The sequence below is a fragment of the Amphibalanus amphitrite genome, unplaced genomic scaffold (assembly GCF_019059575.1).
Source record: "Amphibalanus amphitrite isolate SeventyFive unplaced genomic scaffold, NRLGWU_Aamphi_draft 002176F_arrow, whole genome shotgun sequence".
NCBI classification, from domain to species: domain Eukaryota; kingdom Metazoa; phylum Arthropoda; class Thecostraca; order Balanomorpha; family Balanidae; genus Amphibalanus; species Amphibalanus amphitrite.
Genome location: NW_024883669.1, coordinates 38,791 through 56,515, shown reverse-complemented (window position 1 = coordinate 56,515; position 17,725 = coordinate 38,791). Strand labels below are relative to the sequence as shown.

The window sequence follows — 17,725 nt, the reverse complement described above, 5'->3', positions numbered from 1 at the left end:
GAAGCTAAGAAAGGACGCTCGGATTATTTGCTAGTATGCCGAAAATGTTTAATGTTTGAGGGTGTCTCTCAATAACATCAGCTCTCCCCTCTTCAGCCGAGCTTGTGATCGGTGCACATTAATTTACCTAACCAAGTCACCTTCCTACTAATGACGGTATCTTGACCCGGCACTAGGATTGGGTTAAGCCTAGAAAAGAGCCCGGACACAGGGTTAAGATCCCGGGATCCCGGGACCCTACCACTCGTACTTAGTAAGTCGAGTTTCAGTTACACTGTCTGCAGTGCGCCGAGCCCCCACCAGCGCCGCGCCCTGTGTTGACAGGTGCCGCCGAGCTGGCCGAGCCCCTGACCGAGTGTCCGCCGGGCTGGGCTCCCCGTGGCACACGCTGTATCAGCGCGCCCACAGAACCAGCCACCCGACTGATGGCCGACGTGCACTGCCAGCAGCTGGGAGGCCGCATGGCCACCGTCCGCGGCGCCTACACCAAGCCGATCCTCGGTGAGCGCCTAAAACAGGGGCCAAACCCCTGTATGCATGGACGGTGAGCACCGAAAGCACGACTGCGCCCCTGTTCGGTGAGCAGATAAGCGCAGCCGAACCCCTGTACGGTGAGCAGATAAGCACGGCCGAACCCCTGTACGGTGAGCAGATAAGCACGGCCGAACCCCTGTACGGTGAGCAGAAAAGCACGGCTGAGTCCCTGTACGGTGAGCAGATAAGCACGGCCGAACCCCTGTACGGTGAGCAGATAATCACGGCCATGCGCGGCTGAAGCCCCGCTCGGTGAGCGAGACATGGCTGACGGCGGGCAGGCCGTGCGGGAGATATGTGCACGTCCGTGCGGGCCGGTTGTGACCGAGCTTTCATGCTGGACGGGCCGCTGTGCGCTTGTGAATTCGTACTCCTTTGTGACTGGACTGTGCCGGGTAGTGGACTGGACAGGACCTGTGGGTCTGTGGTGACCGAGACAGGGCCTGTGGGTCTGTGGTACTGGTGACCGGGACAGGACCTGTGGGTCTGTGGTGACCGGGCTAAGATGGACAGGACCTGTGGGTCTGTGATGTCCGGGACAGGACCTGTGGGTCTGTGGTGTCCGGGCTGTGATCGACAGGACCTGTGGGTCTGTGGTGTCCGGGCTGTGATCGACAGGACCTGTGGGTCTGTGGTGTCCGGGCTGTGATCGACAGGACCTGTGGGTCTGTTGTGACCGGGACAGGACCTGTGGATCTGTGGTGACCGGGACAGGACCTGTGGGTCTGTTGTGACCGGGACAGGACCTGTGGGTCTGTTGTGACCGGGACAGGACCTGTGGGTCTGTTGTGACCGGGCTGTGATGGACAGGACCTGTGGGTCTGTGGTGACCGGGACAGGACCTGTGGGTCTGTGGTGACCGGACTGTGGACAGGTCCTGTGGGTCTGTGGTGTCCGGGCTGTGGACAGGACCTGTGGGTCTGTTGTGACCGGGACAGGACCTGTGGGTCTGTGGTGTCCGGGCTGTGATGGACAGGACCTGTGGGTCTGTGGTGTCCGGGACAGGACCTGTGGGTCTGTGGGACTGGAACAGGACCTGTGGGTCTATGGTGACCGGGACAGGACCTGTGGGTGACTGGGTCTGTCTGGTGACCGCGGGCTCTGCTGGTGGCACAGCGCTGCAGCTCACCACGGTGACCGAGGTGTGGGTACTGGACCCAGAGGCGTCAGAGATCCAGTACCAAATCTACAAACAGAAGCTCATTGAAGAGGACAATCCCCACCTGATGCTGCCAGGATACAGTGCGGTAAGTAGGTAGACGCCAAGCGGCACACTAGGAGAATAGACGACACAGTTTAAATCGTGTGGTGAATACGTTAGACGCTACATACACTTTGATATAGTGTGGTAATGCAGAGGTCATGATGAAATATAATGGAATATATTCTTATAAGTACCTATGTTTTGGCATTTATATGATAAAGGCCCGTGGCCGATAGTTGATTTTAAACAAGAAATATAGCCACATGAATTAAAAAGCTTTATTTTGTAGGAGTTTATTTTTAAAAAATCAAATAATGGACGGGATCCTTTTACACCGTGTGTTGAATAGACAGTATAGCTAGGTATGTAGGGGAGACCCGGGAGGTATGGGCCGGTTTTGTGAAAAGGCAATTTTCTTCCAGTGGGCAGTGGCTAGACCCGGTTTTTCACTCTGTATGCGTGAAATTGCCCTTCGCCTGCAACGTGTGCCTGATATTAGGCATCTGGGATCAACTATTTTGTCTCTAGATAACTTTCAATAAATCATGTGCTTTTTCGATCCATCAAAATACACCGGGAGGTATGGGCCATGGCCCGGGAGGTATGGGCCGGTGCCATGTTTCACATTCTTTTCTCGACAATGAGAATAATACTCGTAGCTGGTATCTACCTCGATCTCTCTTAGAGCCCAGGAAACGCATAAGCGGCCAACAGCTTGCTTCATGGAGGTCACTTGGGCCCATATGTATTTTGGTAAACTCAATCATGCACCATGAAATAAGATGAATAATATTTTTCTGTTCGAATGAAATATGAAGTTAAATTTTCGACCTTGCGCGACAAAAATAAAATTATTGACGGGGACATTGAATGAAAGCATCTTTTTATTTATTTAGGATCACCGGGGGTGGGTGGCCCAAACCTCCCGGTAAGGAAGCCATAATGTGCGTAGCATCTCAGCTCATTATCTTGCAAGAAAGCTTCATACTGTCTATCCAGTCTTAATTTGCATGCTTTAAACTTTATGTTAGCGAAGGTCTGACATCATAAAACGAGCCTGGTTCAAATTTATCACGAATTTCCTGTATGTACCGTATTTTACTCGAAGAGGGCAAAAAAAGCTTTATCGCCGCTCATTACCATAGAAAACTGAGGAAGGTTTTGAAAATCACGTGGGATGTAATCACTGAATGGCTGCTACCAGTTAACGCCGTCAAATGTGTAAAAATGCGCAACACTTCTTCAAAACTGCGATGGCCCATACCTCCAGGGGGCCCATACCTCCCGGGTCTCCCCTACGTACAGTCTGATATTGTGTGGTTAATAACTACGGTACAGTTTGGTGTCGTGTGGTGAATAGACGGTATAACTACATGCAGTCTGATATCGTGTGGTTAATAAACGGTACAGTTTGGTATCGTTTGGTGAATATTCGATATAACTAGGTACATACAGTCTGACATCGTGTGGTTAATAACTACGGTACAGTTTGGTATCGTGTGGTGAATAGACGGTATAACTACATACAGTCTAATATCGTGTGGTTAATAACTACGGTACAGTTTGGTATCGTGTGGTAAATAGACGTTACGCTGTACTTACAGTGTGATATGGTGTGGCGAGTAAGAGTTAACAGTACAATTTGATGCAGCGTGGTAAACAGACGGTATATAACACTTTTTGAATCGTCATTTAATATATTAAATATCTAAATATATGTAGGTATTGACATGGATGACCCGGTAGTAAATAGACGGTGGTAGGTATTGACCCGTGGCCGAAATTTCATTTCAAACAAAAATGAAACTAGGTACATAAATAACAAAGTTTCATTTTCATGATAGATCATTTTAATTCATGGATAAGATTATCCAAAACAAATAATAAATAGAAGGTACAGTTTTACACCGGTAGTAAATAGACGGTGCATATTAATATTGTGTGATAAATAGACGGTACTTTGTACAGTTTTACACCGTGTGGTAAATAGACGGTGCAGTTTGATATCGTGTAGTGAATAGACGGTACAGTTTACGTTATCCTAGCCGTTTTCACGACGGGCTATCTGGCGAATGCGCCTAATTTGACCAGATCTGCACCAAATCTCTTTTACAATAAATATCCTCGCATCATGAATTTGTTTCTTCCCCTTAATCGAAAATGATGCCTGATAATTGAACAAATGAGGTATACAAGTGTGTGTATAGCCCAGACTGATAACTTTTCAGAAACACACCGAACCTAATTTGACCAAATCTGCACCTAATCTGCACCAAATGTGTAGGTACCAGATGGCTGTCGTGAAAACGGGTATTGTGTGGTGCACGAAGTCAGACCGTTTGATATCATATTATCGGCACAGGGCCGTGTATATGGAAAATTTTCCTGTAGTATGTGCCTGCCCTTAAAACCCGCGCCCCGTAGGGGTGGCCGAAACGCCCCCCCCCCCCCCGTCCTTCTCCGTCGATACCTCCCAAACAGCTGCAGATATCGCCACCAAACTTTCAAGACCCCTCCGGGCATCAATTTACACATTGTGACCAAAAATTTCCAGAGGCTTGATAGGTTGGCCACAAATGACGTCAGAATGACGTCATGTTCTGCAAATTTTCGACCGAAAAAGACCTTCGCGAGAAGAGCTGTCAGGCCTACAGCTTTGAAGATATAAAAAATGATCAAGACATAAAAGGTGTAGAATTGACGGGGCTACAAAACTGCTATCTCGGATATTTGAAATTTTTGAGTTATGATTCCCAAAAATCAAAAAAGCATTATTTTGATATATTAGCCAAAAAAATAAAAATAAAAATTGAGTTTCGAAAAAAAACGGAATATATGTGATAGTAACTACTGTCTCCTATCTACATACCAAATTTGAGATCGATATCTCGTTTTTTGGCCAAGTTATAGCGAAAAAAAACTGTTTGAAAATGATGACGTCAAATTTTCAAACTCAATTTTTGGCTATTCTAGACCACGTAGGGCAAAACAAAGACCACCATTAGACTCCCCGTGACGAGCTGCATCGAATCGATACCCATTTTATGCAAAAATATCAACTTTGAAATTTGACGTAATTTGACCCGACCTTGATTGACCTGACCTCAAGGTCGGGCCATCAAACCTGACCTCCTCCAAAACGTCACCTAAGCTGGCCTCAAAGGCTGCCTGACCCACATAATCGCATTTGTCATGTAAAATGGACCATAAAACATGTATCACACGACACTTTCATATTGTGACCCCCAGTGACCTGACCTCTGTGACCTGACCTGGTATCAGTGACATCAGATAGCAAAGTATATGTTTGACGAACAATGTATACCATCGATGGTTCTCAATAACTTACCAATTTACTCGATTTCACAACACATTTCTTGAAATGCCTGTGAACGGTGAAAATCCGACCTTTGACCTGACCTGTGACGTCATCGGTTTGACCAAGGTCAATTAAATTTGGTCACAAATGACAAAGTAGTTCCCTGGTGGGGCTATCGAACGCTGTTTGAATTTTGAAAACCGGCCGGTAAATTTCGGAAATCTTAGGGGGGCCGAAACGCCCCCCCCCCCCCCCCACGGGTGGTAGGGTCCGCCGTTTGACTTTTCATCCGGGAATCCCGCCGATAGCCTTACGGTGCGCGGGTTTACCAGAGGACAACAGGCAGTGACCTCATGTGCGACCTGTGGTATCTGTGCCGCAGCTGACCGCCGCCGGAAAGGTCGTCACAAGACCGGCTGAGCAGCAGCTGCCGGCCATCTGTGAGCAGTGCACGCGTGAGTACCTATACTTGCCCGCCTCACCACCCACTACTCAGTAGGTACCCAGCACCCAGCTCCCCGCCCCGAGCGGTGTCGGTGTTCGTTCCTCACCTGTGCCCGCCGGACCCAGCTCCGATTCAGACTGTGTTCTGACCCGACACCGGCCGAGTATTGTGGTGCACTGTTAGGACCAGCGGCCATGGAGCCAGTTACCGTGGAACCTCCGGATGCAACTGCCGCCGATACCGAGGCGTCTTGAGCTGGTGTGCCGTGTTCCAGTGGCGGCCGTCCGACCCTGACCACGCCCCTGACCGCCCCCTGCTGACCGTGCAGAGCCGTGCAGCCCGGACGCCGTGCCGTTCGACCCTGACCGCGCCCCTGACCGCCCTCTGCCGGCCGTGCAGCCCGGGCGCCGTGCCGTTCGACCCTGACCGCCCTCTGCCGGCCGTGCAGAGCCGTGCCGTTCGACCCTGACCACCCTCTGCCGGCCGTGCAGAGCCGTGCCGTTCGACCCTGACCGCCCTCTGCCGGCCGTGCAGCGCCGTGCCGTTCGACCCTGACCACCCTCTGCCGGCCGTGCAGAGCCGTGCAGCCCGGGCGCCGTGCCGTTCGCTGGCCACTGCTACCAGCTGCTGGCGGGGGAGCTCTCCCTGCGCACCGCCACCGACTCGTGCGCCGCGCTGGGAGCCGCACTCGTCTCCGTCGAGTCCATGGTGGAGAACAGCTTCGTGGCCGGTGAGCGCGCCACCACACCCGGTCGGTGGCCCCCACAGTCGGCGTCGTCCGTCCACGTTTACCGTTTATCTACTCTCCCTTCCCAGTAGTCTGACGGCTGGCTTCACCCGTGCCCCACTGGGGGAGGGGGGAATCATCCCCTCCCGTTTTTCGCCAATACCAATAGCTGTCATGCACTGACCGACCCACCCGTGCGTGTTGCTCTGTCTGACCGTCTCGTCCGTTCCCGCAGCGCTGGCGTTTAACTACTCGGAGCCGCAGTGCCGCTCGGACGCCTCCCAGGTGTGGCTGGGCCTGCACCGGGGCAGCGTCAGCTTCGACTGGCAGTGGCAGGACTGCAGCGAGTTTGGCATCCAGTTCTGGGCGCCCGGCGCCGGCCGGAGCGGCTTCTGCGGCTCGCTGGACGCGGCCGGCCGCTGGTGGGACTCAGACCGGTGCGCCCAGCTGCGGCGGCTCGCCGTCTGCGAGTGGGACCCGTGCCGGGCCGACAGCGACGGCTACTACGGCGGCTGTCAGCTGCCGCCAGGCCCCGTCTACTAGAGCGCCGGCCGAGGGCACCCGCCCGCTGTCCGGCTCCGCCAGCCCCGTGGACGTGCATCAGTCGGTGCGGTAACGCGCTGAATTATTCAGATCATCCCTCACGGAGGCGCTTTGGAGGTATGGCGAATGTCGTCATGGTTCTATTCAAAGAATAAACGACAGTGACAGTTAATGTCGTCGATGTTTTTGTATTGTCACTTCTGGGATTGTGTTCAATTTACACCAACTGCTCTCACTTGCTGAAATACTGAAGGAAGTCGCACAATGGTCTCAGTGATAATATCTCGTTCGCAACTAAATACAACAACCGTTCGGTTAACAACTGCGTCGTACGCCCTGAACCCTCAGCACATAGCCGTCACCGTCACTGTCTCACCAAGACCGTCCAAGGCCGCGCATTCACGTTGCCCAGTCTCAGGGCTCACTCAGTCCCGGAGAAATCTGAACCCTCTCACCCAGTTGAGACCGGGCCGAACCGGCCCCGCACGCGGAATAGCGGAAATCGGACGGAGCGGCACCTCTGCCCTGCACCCAGTCACATACAGACAACAGAGGAGGACAGACTCGAGAGGCTCCGCCGCTCACACACAAATAAATAGTCGCCGGGCGGGGAGTGCGGCGGCCGGGCGGCGGAGACAGCCGCCCACCGGCCCCACCTGCACACCCAGAGCGGCCGACAGCGCCAGCCGCTCAGAACAGCAGCGTGCTCATGCCGCCCATCTCGCTCTGCTCCTTGACGAAGATCTCAAAGTACTGGTAGATGATGGTGACGGCCAGCAGGATGCCGGTGCCGGAGCCGATGGCGCCCATGAAGTCGGCGATGACGGACAGCGCGCCGATGCAGAGGCCGCCGAACGCCGCAGCAGTGGGGATGTAGCGGTTCAGCTCGTGGATCATCGACTTCTCGCGGTGGCCGCGCATCACCATCTGCTGCTCGCGCAGCTGCTTGGCCACGTCCTTGGCCGACGAGCCGGACACATCGATCCACGTCTTGCTGAAGAAGGCGCACGAGCCCAGCATGAAGACGATGTAGAGCAGGGCGTGCAGCGGGTCCTCGGCGATGTGACCGAGCGACTCGGGCGGCGAGAGGTAGTAGCAGAGGCCGCCGATCGGGTACGAACGCGCCGGGCCGCCGCCACCCACGTCACCCCACACACCCAGCAGGTTGACGAAGAAGTTACCGTGAAACTTGACCGCCAGCATCTGCGAAAGACAGATACGTGGTGAATCAAGACAATGGTGTCTGAAGAACGATTCCTGCGCTGGAGACTGTCAGTTCAAATACCTGAACGTAACAAAACCAAAAGATATGACTGGGGACTGGGCCCAGCAGCCTGCCAGCGCCCGCTCCCTATCTCAGATGCGCAAGGCTAAATCATAAGGTTGAGAGCGAAACCATGCAGTCGTCTGTGTGACCCATCATCTGAGGTCCGAGTAGTACTGGAGTGAGGTGATTTTTTTTTTTTTTTACATACTCATACCAGGCAAGATGGGCTCCGGGGCCGAGTTTCGGCCTGAGCTCTGTTCGCACCCCGTTCATTTATCAGCAGGCTGCGACCATGCTGCTGCTTCTTGGCTCCTCATTGGTCGAATTCAAGTGGTCTATTCGTTAGACCAATGAGAGGCCAAGCCGCGCCAGCAATAACTTCCTTATATGGGGAAAACCGACAGCACGCTGATATAAAAACAGCGACCGAACTGGGCCCCGGATCTCACGGATCATCCTACAGACCAGCTCCCGCCACCTATCCGCCCCGCCCCGCCACGCCACGCCCGGCGGTACACCACGCTCCGTACCTGCGAGATGATGTAGAGGTTGGAGACGAGCGCCGACTGCAGGATAATGGGAATGTTGGACGTGTAGAACAGCTTGATGGGGTAGCTGCTGTACTGGCCACGGTAGCGGGCTGACTTGATCGGCAGGTCCACACGGAAGCCCTGCAGCCACACAGACAGGTCAGTTGGCGGGGCAGGACACCGATCCATATATACACTGCAGTCACACAGACAGGTCAGTTGGCGGGGCAGGACACCGATCCAATACACTGCGGTCACACAGACAGGTCAGTTGGCGGGGCAGGACACCGATCCATGGACACACGGTACTCTATCGCAGTTCTTGGGCAGCAGGTATATAATAATACTGCGCTTTAATGTTGATTGGGTCTTTCAGCGGTGCAGGTAACACCGTTCAAAACAAGTTCATAGTAACGATGGTAGGTCCATTACTACCTCAAAGACCACTCACTCTGGTGCCAAGCCGCACTCTGGCTTCCCACGCGGAGCGACCCCCACCTCCCTCGGACTCACCTGGAAGTATATGACCACGGCGAAGATGACCAGGGTGGAGAGCAGGTTCATCAGGTTGGGCAGATTCTGCCGGTAGAAGGCCTCGCGCAGAGCGCGCACCTTGTCCTGGCGCGTGGCTAGCAGATGGAACAGCGCGATCAGGGCGCCCTCGAACTCAGTACCGCGGCCTGACGACGAGACCGGGCAGACGGTCAGACGGGGTCTCACGACGGGACCGGGCAGGCGGTCAGACGGGGCCTCACGAGGACATTCAGAGTACACTGAGAACTCGGTATCTAACGCAGCCTGGCGGCGGGACCAGGTGGGCGGTCAGACGGGGCCTCACGGCGCGGCGGGGGGGGGGGGGGGGGCACATTGGGACAGTCGCTGAAAACTCGGTACCGCGGCCTGACGGCGGGGGACGGTTGGTCAGACGGGGCCTCATGGCAGCACCTACGGTCATTCGCGAGAGATGACAGGTGACGGTGCCTGATGTCGATCGACAGTCAGGACACGCCGTACGGGTTCGCTCACCGACCCGTGAGCAGACACAGGTAGATAAAAGGGTGTTGAGACGATTATAATACCCAATGCAACTACTGCAAGCTGCCGAATAAAATATAAAAACGAGCAAAAACCCTTCGATGTTTGGCAAATGAGCGATTAAATGCAGTCATACATAGGCACTTTAATCGACGAAATGCCACGACAAAGATAATGATCAGACAACTCTCACAAAGCGCTTACACTGTCGCTTAAGTACAGAAAGAAGCCATCTAACCACATCACCACACCTCAGTCGCCAAACTGTGCACCGCACTGCGCCGGGCGCCCCTGTCCCGTAAGTACCTGTGTTGACGGTGGCCGGACTGAGCGACTTCCAGACGATGGTCTCGCAGATGTTGGTGGCGATGAAGAGCGTGATGCCCGAGCCGAGTCCGTATCCCTTCTGCAGCAGCTCATCTAGCAGCAGCACGATCAGGCCGGCCACAAACAGCTGCAGGATGATGAGCAGGCACACGCCGGCGCCGATGTCGTACGGGTCGCCGTACATGCCCGTCAGCACGTACACGATCGCCTGGCCCACGGTGATGATCATACCGAACACTGCAGCCAGCGGGCAGGGGGGAGGGGGGCGCCGGTCAGCGTAAGAAACGTCAGCGGGGTAGGAGTGGGGAGGGGCGCCCGTCAACGGGGAGGGGGTGAGGGGTCAGTGGGGGACGAACAGGGAGGGACGGAGGTCAGTGGGGAGGGTTAGGGAGGGGCGCCGGTCCAGTGGGCAAGGGACGAGGGGCGTTCAGTTTGGGACGAGCGGGAGGGGGGGGGGAGGGGCGACACGAGTCACGACAATGGCCGGCGTCGGAACTTAATCAGCGGTGACACATGCCATGCTTTTCAACACTTTTTACAAAATGCCCAGCACAGCACATTGAACAATTATTCGCTTTTCCAGCCAAGCCATTAAACTGCCCCCGGGAAAACTCCGTACGTTTCTGAGCTCCGTTGAAGAGGGCGCGGTCCTTTGGTGAGTCGCCGACCTCGATGATCTTGGCTCCGGCCAGCAGCTGCATGATAAGGCCCGAGGTGACGATGGGCGAGATACCCAGCTCCATGAGGGTGCCGCGGTTACTCGCCAGGATCACTCGGATCCAGTAGAACGGGTCGGCAGAGTCGGACGACATTATGCCAAACAGCGGGATCTGCCAGAACATGCACACAGTTGATCAGTCTCTTGGATCGCCCTGATTGCCCTATTGACATTCTGATTTGCACAAATGACTCAATAGGCACCTACTACACATGTCCATGAGGTCAGACACATTACAAAACAAAAAATTAGCTCATCATAGACACATTTGTCTGAAAAATTATTACATGATATAGGCAGCATTGAGGCTCTGCTGGGCATCAGAGCAATAGGTTATTCAAGCAAATGGATTCTGGATCATTGTCACATGCCTGACTTTGCAGTTTGCAGCTGTCTTACAGAGTCACTGGCCCTGTTCGGTCGCTGTTTTTATATCAGCATGCTGTCGGTTTTCCCCATAAAAGGAAGTCATTGCTGGCACGGCTTGGCCTCTCATTGGTCTAACGAATAGACCACTTGAATTCGACCAATGAGGAGCCAAGAAGCAGCAGCATGGTCGCAGCCTGCTGATAAATAAACGGGGTGCGAACAGGGCCACTGTTCGCAGTAAACATGCGCTACCTATTGCATAGCCTCGGAACAGAGCTTACCTGACAACAAACTAAGAAGATGAAGAGAGTGACTGCTGTCCATAGCACCTTTTCCCTGAACTGGATTTTTCTTTCAGGTTTGGCGATTTCTGGTAGAATGCCACAAAAGGGCTTTATTACATCCAGAAATTTAACTGAAATATAAAGAACATGGTGAATCAGAGGAGTTGGCAGAGGGGTCGAGGGGGCACCGGGGCACTGTAGTCTGTACCCCCTGATTTTGGCATTTAAACATTAGCCCTATAGTTGTTGCATGGAAAGAACGGGGCCAAAAGTCGGCGGTGCCCACTCTTAATTGAAGGTGTTCCGGCACCGCAGTGGTGAATAACAGGCCAGAGGAACAGTACCTAACAGTGTGCTACATAATATTACAGATCAAGATGGAGCAAGTTAGCATAGTGAGGAATACTGCACGAAACCTATCTATAACCATGAATAAAAAGCTTAACCGGTGTCTTATACATGAGTATACTTACAGCCCATTTCAGTCTTCTATTCAGTGCAGATATTAAAAACACAGGCCGTACAAGGGCGGTAAGACGAAACTCCTTTCACTCTACAACATCTATGACACAAAAATTTGTCGCACTCAATCTAGAATGGAAAATGAACGACTTTCCCTATCAGGCTTGCCACAATCACACGGGGCAATTCGAAAGGAGCCAACACAAACAGATCCGCCGCGTCCGTGCGCCAGTGACCGGCGATCTCCACGTAGCAGGCGTATTTGGTCACGTGATCAGTGATCTGGCGACAGTTTTATCAAATGACCGCTAGGTGTCTCATTCATTCGGCGCACCACAGCTACCGCCACCTATAACGAAGTGATATATCGCACGATGCCTCATAGATGGCATAGCACTGTTGTCACTTCGTTTGTGGATGATGCTGAAAATGCTATTTATAGTCAGCGTGGAAAATGCAGTTATTTGTCTTCTCAGGAAAACTGATAATAAATCAATACGATAAGCCCTTTCAATGCTATCAAAGTCTTCATTTGACCCTATATATGGCCTTGATTTGACCCTTGTGTGTGCTTTGTGTGATCATTTGTCAATTGTCGATCACTCTTTAGTTGCTGCGTCCGTGTTTTGCATTAGAGAAAGAAGTATTTTCACTGTCTGATTTATATTTTATCCTAAAACTCTTGTAAGATGCTGAGGAACAGGACTCAGGAGCAATATTACTCTGATGACGTCATAATGAGATTAATTTGAAATATGAGATTCGCCTCTGAGCAGCAATGGCGCAGAAATTCAAAAACTGCGCCACAATTGCCGTATGCTGTTTAGATGTTTTTGTATGTGCGCGCGCGGCACGGATTTGATAATTTTGGGGATGATTGCTCGTTTCTTTTCTAATTTTGTAAAAATCTAGGCCTCTGACCTCAAACGTCTTAGAAGAGTTACAATCCACATGAAATAACTCAAAAGGGACGTCTACCTCATCATCAGGTCAAGGTAGCTATAGGCTTTGTTGAACCCTAACGAATTCAAATTCTGACCCAATGCAATACCAAATACCAATACTGATACAAATATTTCTTTCCTTACATCAGAATTGCCAATACTACACCAGCAAATAGGCGAGCATTACTAAAGGATTTTTATCATGCTTTTTGAGCCATTTTCCAACATTGAGTAATGTACATGATCGTTTGATTCGTTCGGGACCTATGGTGTCAGCCAGTTCGAGAAAATGATTTGTTGTTCTGAATCCATCTATTCTTCTCTCTCTAACCTTTATGTCTTTTCAGATGTCTATTGACTAGCTTGCATTATTTTATCCCATCTTGTCTTTTTATCTAGCATTAGTCGCTTCTAGTCTGAAGTCTCATCTCAGTCTGTTCTTTCTTGTGACACACTCATTTTACTACCATAACATAATATGGTAACATAATATGGGTTCAAAATGACTTTTATAGTTGGTGTGCCCTGAAGCCCAATAGATAGACAAAATTTCTTTTATTACCTATTTGTCTTATTTAGGTTAAAAATGGTGGTTAAGACAGAACAGCAAAAATATGTGTACAGATGTCAGCAAACATATAGGTATGATATAAATGAAATGAAAAAAAGACTTCCCATCAAAATTTCATTATTTTTACTAGTGATTTATTTCATGCCCCTCCCAGCCAGCCTTCCCAAATGGGCCCATTTGGGCTGAAAGTGGGGCATCTGGGCTTAAGTGGGCATGGGCTACATGTGGGCTTTTATCTGGGCTAAATCTGGGCCCTATATGGGCTGGACATACACTGTAATTCAATATGTTTGAAACAAACCTTGGTTCATTCATATACCCTCCCGCGTCAGTGCCGTGTCCGTCCGGCAGCTCCACGCTCCCGCGTCACTGCCGTGCCCGTCCTGCAGCTTTAGCCTCCCGCGTCACTGCCGTGTCCGTCCGGCAGCCCAGCGATGGCCGACGAGTCACTGGTGGCGCGCGCCGCTCGGCTGGAGCAGCTGGTGAGCCAGCGGCGGCCGGTGGCGGCCGCGCGCTGCACCGCCGCCAAGACGGCCGGCAGCGCGGCCTCGCTGCGCGCGCTGCAGCAGCTGGCCGGCCGAGACGCGCTGCTCGACACACTGCTGGCGCTCTACGACGAGTGCAACAAGGACGGGCTCAAACAGAACCCGCTGGTCGCCAACTTTGTCACCAAATGTGAGTGGGACGAATGGGTGGGTGCTTCTTTACCAGGTAGTGGTCAATCAATATTGACATGTCTCTTGACTTTTTCATATATTTCTCCCCCATCTCGCTGACTAGTGCTACGCTGACGCGCTGACCACGCTACTGACTTGTCTATTTTGTGCTCGTCTGACTCGCTTGTTTTGTGTGTCTGACTCGCCGCCAGTCCGCGGCGTGGTCTGTATGTGAATCTCCGACTCGTGCGTTCTGTGCACGTGACTGTGTGTGACGTGTATGTAACTGTGTTTGTCTGACTCGCCGCCAGTCCGCAGCGTGGTCTGCTTGTGGTCTGTATGTGACTCTCCGACTCGTGCGGTCCCTGTGCGTGACTGTGTATGACGTGTGTGTAACTGTGTGTGTATGACTGGCCGCCAGTCCGCGCCTTGGTCTGTTTGTGGTCTGTATGTGACTTTAACTCGTACGGTCCCTGTACGTGACTGTTGTGTCTGGCTGGTGTGGTCTGTTTGTGGTCTGTATGTGGCTCCAGCTCGTGCGGTCTCTGTGCGTGACTGTGCGTCTGACTCGCCGCCAGTCCGCGGCGTGGTCTCTGAGCTGCGCCGGCTGCGTGTCGGGCCGGCCGATTTCGAGGTACACAAGACGATCGGACGCGGCCACTTTGGTCAGGTGCACGTGGTGCGCGAGCGCCGCACCGGGGACGTGTTCGCCATGAAGACGCTGAGGAAACAGGACACGCTGGCGCAGAGCGGGGTGAGGCGCGGCGCCGGGGGGGGGAGGGGGACGGTGGACGGGGGGAGGTGCAGATCAGAAGGGGAGGATACCGGATGGTGGGGAGGATGAACTGACTCAAATAGGGTGGCGAGGAGAAGGGGAGGGTCTCCAAGCTTAGTTTTCTGGTTTGAGCCGTGGTGCTGTGTGCTGCTGCGTGAATGTTTGATTCCCGGTATATCATACGCGTATGACTGACGTGTCTTTTGTTGTAGGTGATGTTTTACGAGGAGGAGCGGGACATTATGACGGAGGCCACGTCCCCCTGGATCACCGCGCTCCACTACGCATTCCAGGTGAGACTGGGCTTGTCTCTTAGACCTTTCACAGAGACCGTTGTACATTCATGGAAACGGCTGTAAGTGTTTGGTGGAGATGCTGCCGTGGCTGTGAAAAAAAAACTCGACATTTGCCTTTCTTTTCGCTACCGGCGTAGCGTTTTTCTGTATGACTGCCAGAGTCTGTGCCTGTCAGCTATTGTTCCAACGCTGCAGTGGACGGCGCTCTGACTGACTGCTGTGGTTGCCCTGTGCGCGTGTTGTCAGGACGCGCAGCAGCTGTACCTGGTGATGGACTTCCACCCGGGCGGCGATCTGATGATGCTGCTGGACCGCTTCGACGGCGTTCTGGACGAGAAGACGTCCCGCTTCTACCTGGCCGAGATCGCGCTGGCGCTACACGACCTGCACAACATGGGCTACGTGCACAGGTCAGGCCGGGGGTGACGCTATAGCCGGGTACGGGAGAAAGTGCAGCCACTCACAGATCAGCCGAGCGCCCTTTTATTCATCGTTGGCTTATCCAGCTGCAGCTCAACTGTACAACGGATGGGCGCTTTTTATCTGTTTTTCTTACCTATGTCTTTATGCGTAAATTATTTATGATGTAACATCCTACAATTTCAGTACTAAGCTGTGATTATCGTGCCTACACCTTTTCTCATGCTGATCCACGTCTTGTTAACACGTATCACTTGGCCGTCTGGTTTCCCCCAATACCGTTTCCCGCGGTCACCCTGCTCACTCCCCCCCCCCCCCTCTTGTCGGCTCCCAGGGACGTGAAGCCAGAGAACATTCTGCTGGACCGGTGCGGCCACGCCAAGCTGGCCGACTTCGGCTCAGCGGCGCGGCTGGGCGCCAACGGCAAGGTGACGGCCGGGATGCCAGTGGGCACGCCCGACTACCTGGCGCCCGAGGTGCTGCGGGCCATCAACAGCGGCACGGGCGCCGCACGCCACGGCGCCGCGGCTGCTGCCTACGGGGTCAGTGGGGACGGACGGTCGGTACAGCGTCACAGCTGCGGCCGTGCCTACTGGGGCCTGTGGGGACGCGGGAGGGCGGGGGACAGTGAGGTCGGACGCCGCGGCGCCGCGGCGGCAGCTCACGGGCTAAGTTGGGGGTGGGCCGTGGGGGACACGAGGATCTTGGAGACAGGGAATGACGATGGGGAGTTGTTGGAAACAGCTGGGATAGTTGCGCGAGTGTTATATCACCGTCTTTTCGCTGACCCATGGTGTTTTAATAACTAATTATCATTTGCCTACGATAAAATGTTTGCTGATGCATGGGGGATCGAGAAATTATCCAGAGTACTAGACTCGACATATAGACAGTGGACCGCTCAACGGCTGTCCATTTCGCTCTCTCCGCGTGCACATAATATGACGTGTGTCACCGGCGACATCATCAGCTCTCTACCCGCCGTCCAGCGCAGCCTTTCGGTGTGCCTCCTGTCGACTATCCTGCACCTCCTGTCCGGCTGTCTCGCCCACTACTCTCCGGTGGTCACCCTCGCTGTCCGTCTCCCCCAGACCGACTGCGACTACTGGTCGCTGGGAGTCGTGGCGTTCGAGATGATGACCGGTAACACGCCGTTCAGCGATGAAAAACTCGGCTCAACCTACAACAACATCCTGGAACACAAGGTGAGCTCTTTGAGCAGACAATAAAGACGTAGAGGATGCTGCTTTTGCAGAAAAGTGCATTGTGGTGGTGTTTGGTTCACATTTTTTTTCATATCATAGTCACTTTTCTAGCGCATATTCTGATTTGCTCGTTTTCAGTTAGGTATTCTATTATTAATGAAATATCAAATTTTTCACAACCAATTGTAAGACGAATGATATGGTAACCGTTTTCCATACATTTGCTACTTATATCCGTTTTGTGTCTGATCCCGCCAACCCCCCCGGTAATCAGCCCGTGCTGCCTGCTCCGCTGAGCCCCAGTGTGACTGACCGTCCCCCGGGCCGCCACAGAAGCACCTGAGGCGTCCCAGCGAGCCGGCCGTGTCGGAGGCCGCCTGGAGCCTGGTCTCGGGCCTGCTGGCCGACAACAACCGGCGACTGGGCCACGCCGAGGTGGTGCAGCACGCCTTCTTCACCGCCATCGACTGGAACAACATCGCCAACAGTACGGCAGTGGGCGGGACGCCGCGGCAGGCAGGCGGGGGAGGAAGGGGCGGCTTTATTTGGGTGTTCTAAAGCGCAACACGGACTACTTCATGGCCAAATAAGCGTGAGGTTAGATGCGAGAGACTGAATTTCGTCGGATATTTTAGTTGTCACGCACACCAGTTCGTGGTTCCATAGCGGGCTGGCCCAGACAGCACATGTTGTGTCCCTTACGCAGCTCACAGCCCACCCACTGGTGTCTTGTTACGGTGTCTGCCGTGCGGGTGACCTCGGCTGACCCCCCCCCCCCCCCCCTCCACAGCGGTGCCGCCGTTCATCCCGACTGTGAACGGCGTGGACGACACGTCCAACTTTGACGAGGTGACGCCTGAGCCGCCGTCACCCAGTCTGGACTCGCTGCTCTCGCAGCAGCAGTTCTCGGGCCGCGAGCTGCCCTTCATCGGGTTCACCTTCACCAAGCCGCCGGCCGAGCCGCGCCTCAGCAAGGACAGGTCCGTGGCGGAGGGGAGGGGACGCGGGGTGGCCGGTAGGGGTAACGGCAGCGACCGAGTGGAGGGGAGGCGGGGTGGGCGGCAGGGGTAACGGTAGCCACAAGGCGGCAATGG

The 17,725-nt window shown here is 53.6% G+C and overlaps 3 protein-coding genes across 4 annotated transcripts in view; 2 read left to right on the top strand and 1 right to left on the bottom strand.

The window, feature by feature from the left end:
* Positions 1 to 303: 303 nt before the first annotated feature.
* Positions 304 to 6,939, top strand: LOC122376512 (brevican core protein-like; the record flags this gene model as incomplete). Its single annotated transcript, XM_043356405.1, has 5 exons — positions 304 to 501; positions 1,651 to 1,781; positions 5,440 to 5,512; positions 6,080 to 6,232; positions 6,465 to 6,939. Coding segments are annotated over 5 exons (863 nt in total), but the record flags the coding sequence as incomplete, so codon positions are not given.
* A 1-nt stretch (position 6,940) lies between these two features.
* LOC122376511 (protein transport protein Sec61 subunit alpha-like) lies at positions 6,941 to 12,570 on the bottom strand. Its single transcript, XM_043356404.1, has 7 exons — positions 11,776 to 12,570; positions 11,300 to 11,433; positions 10,551 to 10,761; positions 9,911 to 10,168; positions 9,083 to 9,249; positions 8,570 to 8,710; positions 6,941 to 7,975 (listed from the first exon to the last, which is right to left on the bottom strand). Exons 1-7 carry the CDS (start codon positions 11,780 to 11,782, stop codon positions 7,463 to 7,465), a joined length of 1,431 nt encoding a protein of 476 aa, XP_043212339.1. The 5' UTR covers positions 11,783 to 12,570; the 3' UTR covers positions 6,941 to 7,462.
* Positions 12,571 to 12,578: 8 nt separating this feature from the next.
* Positions 12,579 to 17,725, top strand: part of LOC122376510 (citron Rho-interacting kinase-like) — a 28,917-nt gene continuing 23,770 nt past the window's right edge. The window contains exons 1-9 of one of the 2 annotated variants that reach the window (XM_043356402.1): positions 12,579 to 12,759; positions 13,707 to 13,954; positions 14,514 to 14,689; positions 14,923 to 15,003; positions 15,253 to 15,416; positions 15,761 to 15,968; positions 16,518 to 16,631; positions 16,965 to 17,118; positions 17,422 to 17,611. In XM_043356402.1, coding sequence (XP_043212337.1) covers positions 13,714 to 13,954; positions 14,514 to 14,689; positions 14,923 to 15,003; positions 15,253 to 15,416; positions 15,761 to 15,968; positions 16,518 to 16,631; positions 16,965 to 17,118; positions 17,422 to 17,611 — 1,328 coding nt within the window. In that variant the 5' untranslated portion in view covers positions 12,579 to 12,759; positions 13,707 to 13,713. The remainder of the gene's footprint in view (positions 12,760 to 13,706; positions 13,955 to 14,513; positions 14,690 to 14,922; positions 15,004 to 15,252; positions 15,417 to 15,760; positions 15,969 to 16,517; positions 16,632 to 16,964; positions 17,119 to 17,421; positions 17,612 to 17,725) is intronic. The other variant, XM_043356403.1, reaches the window with a different exon arrangement.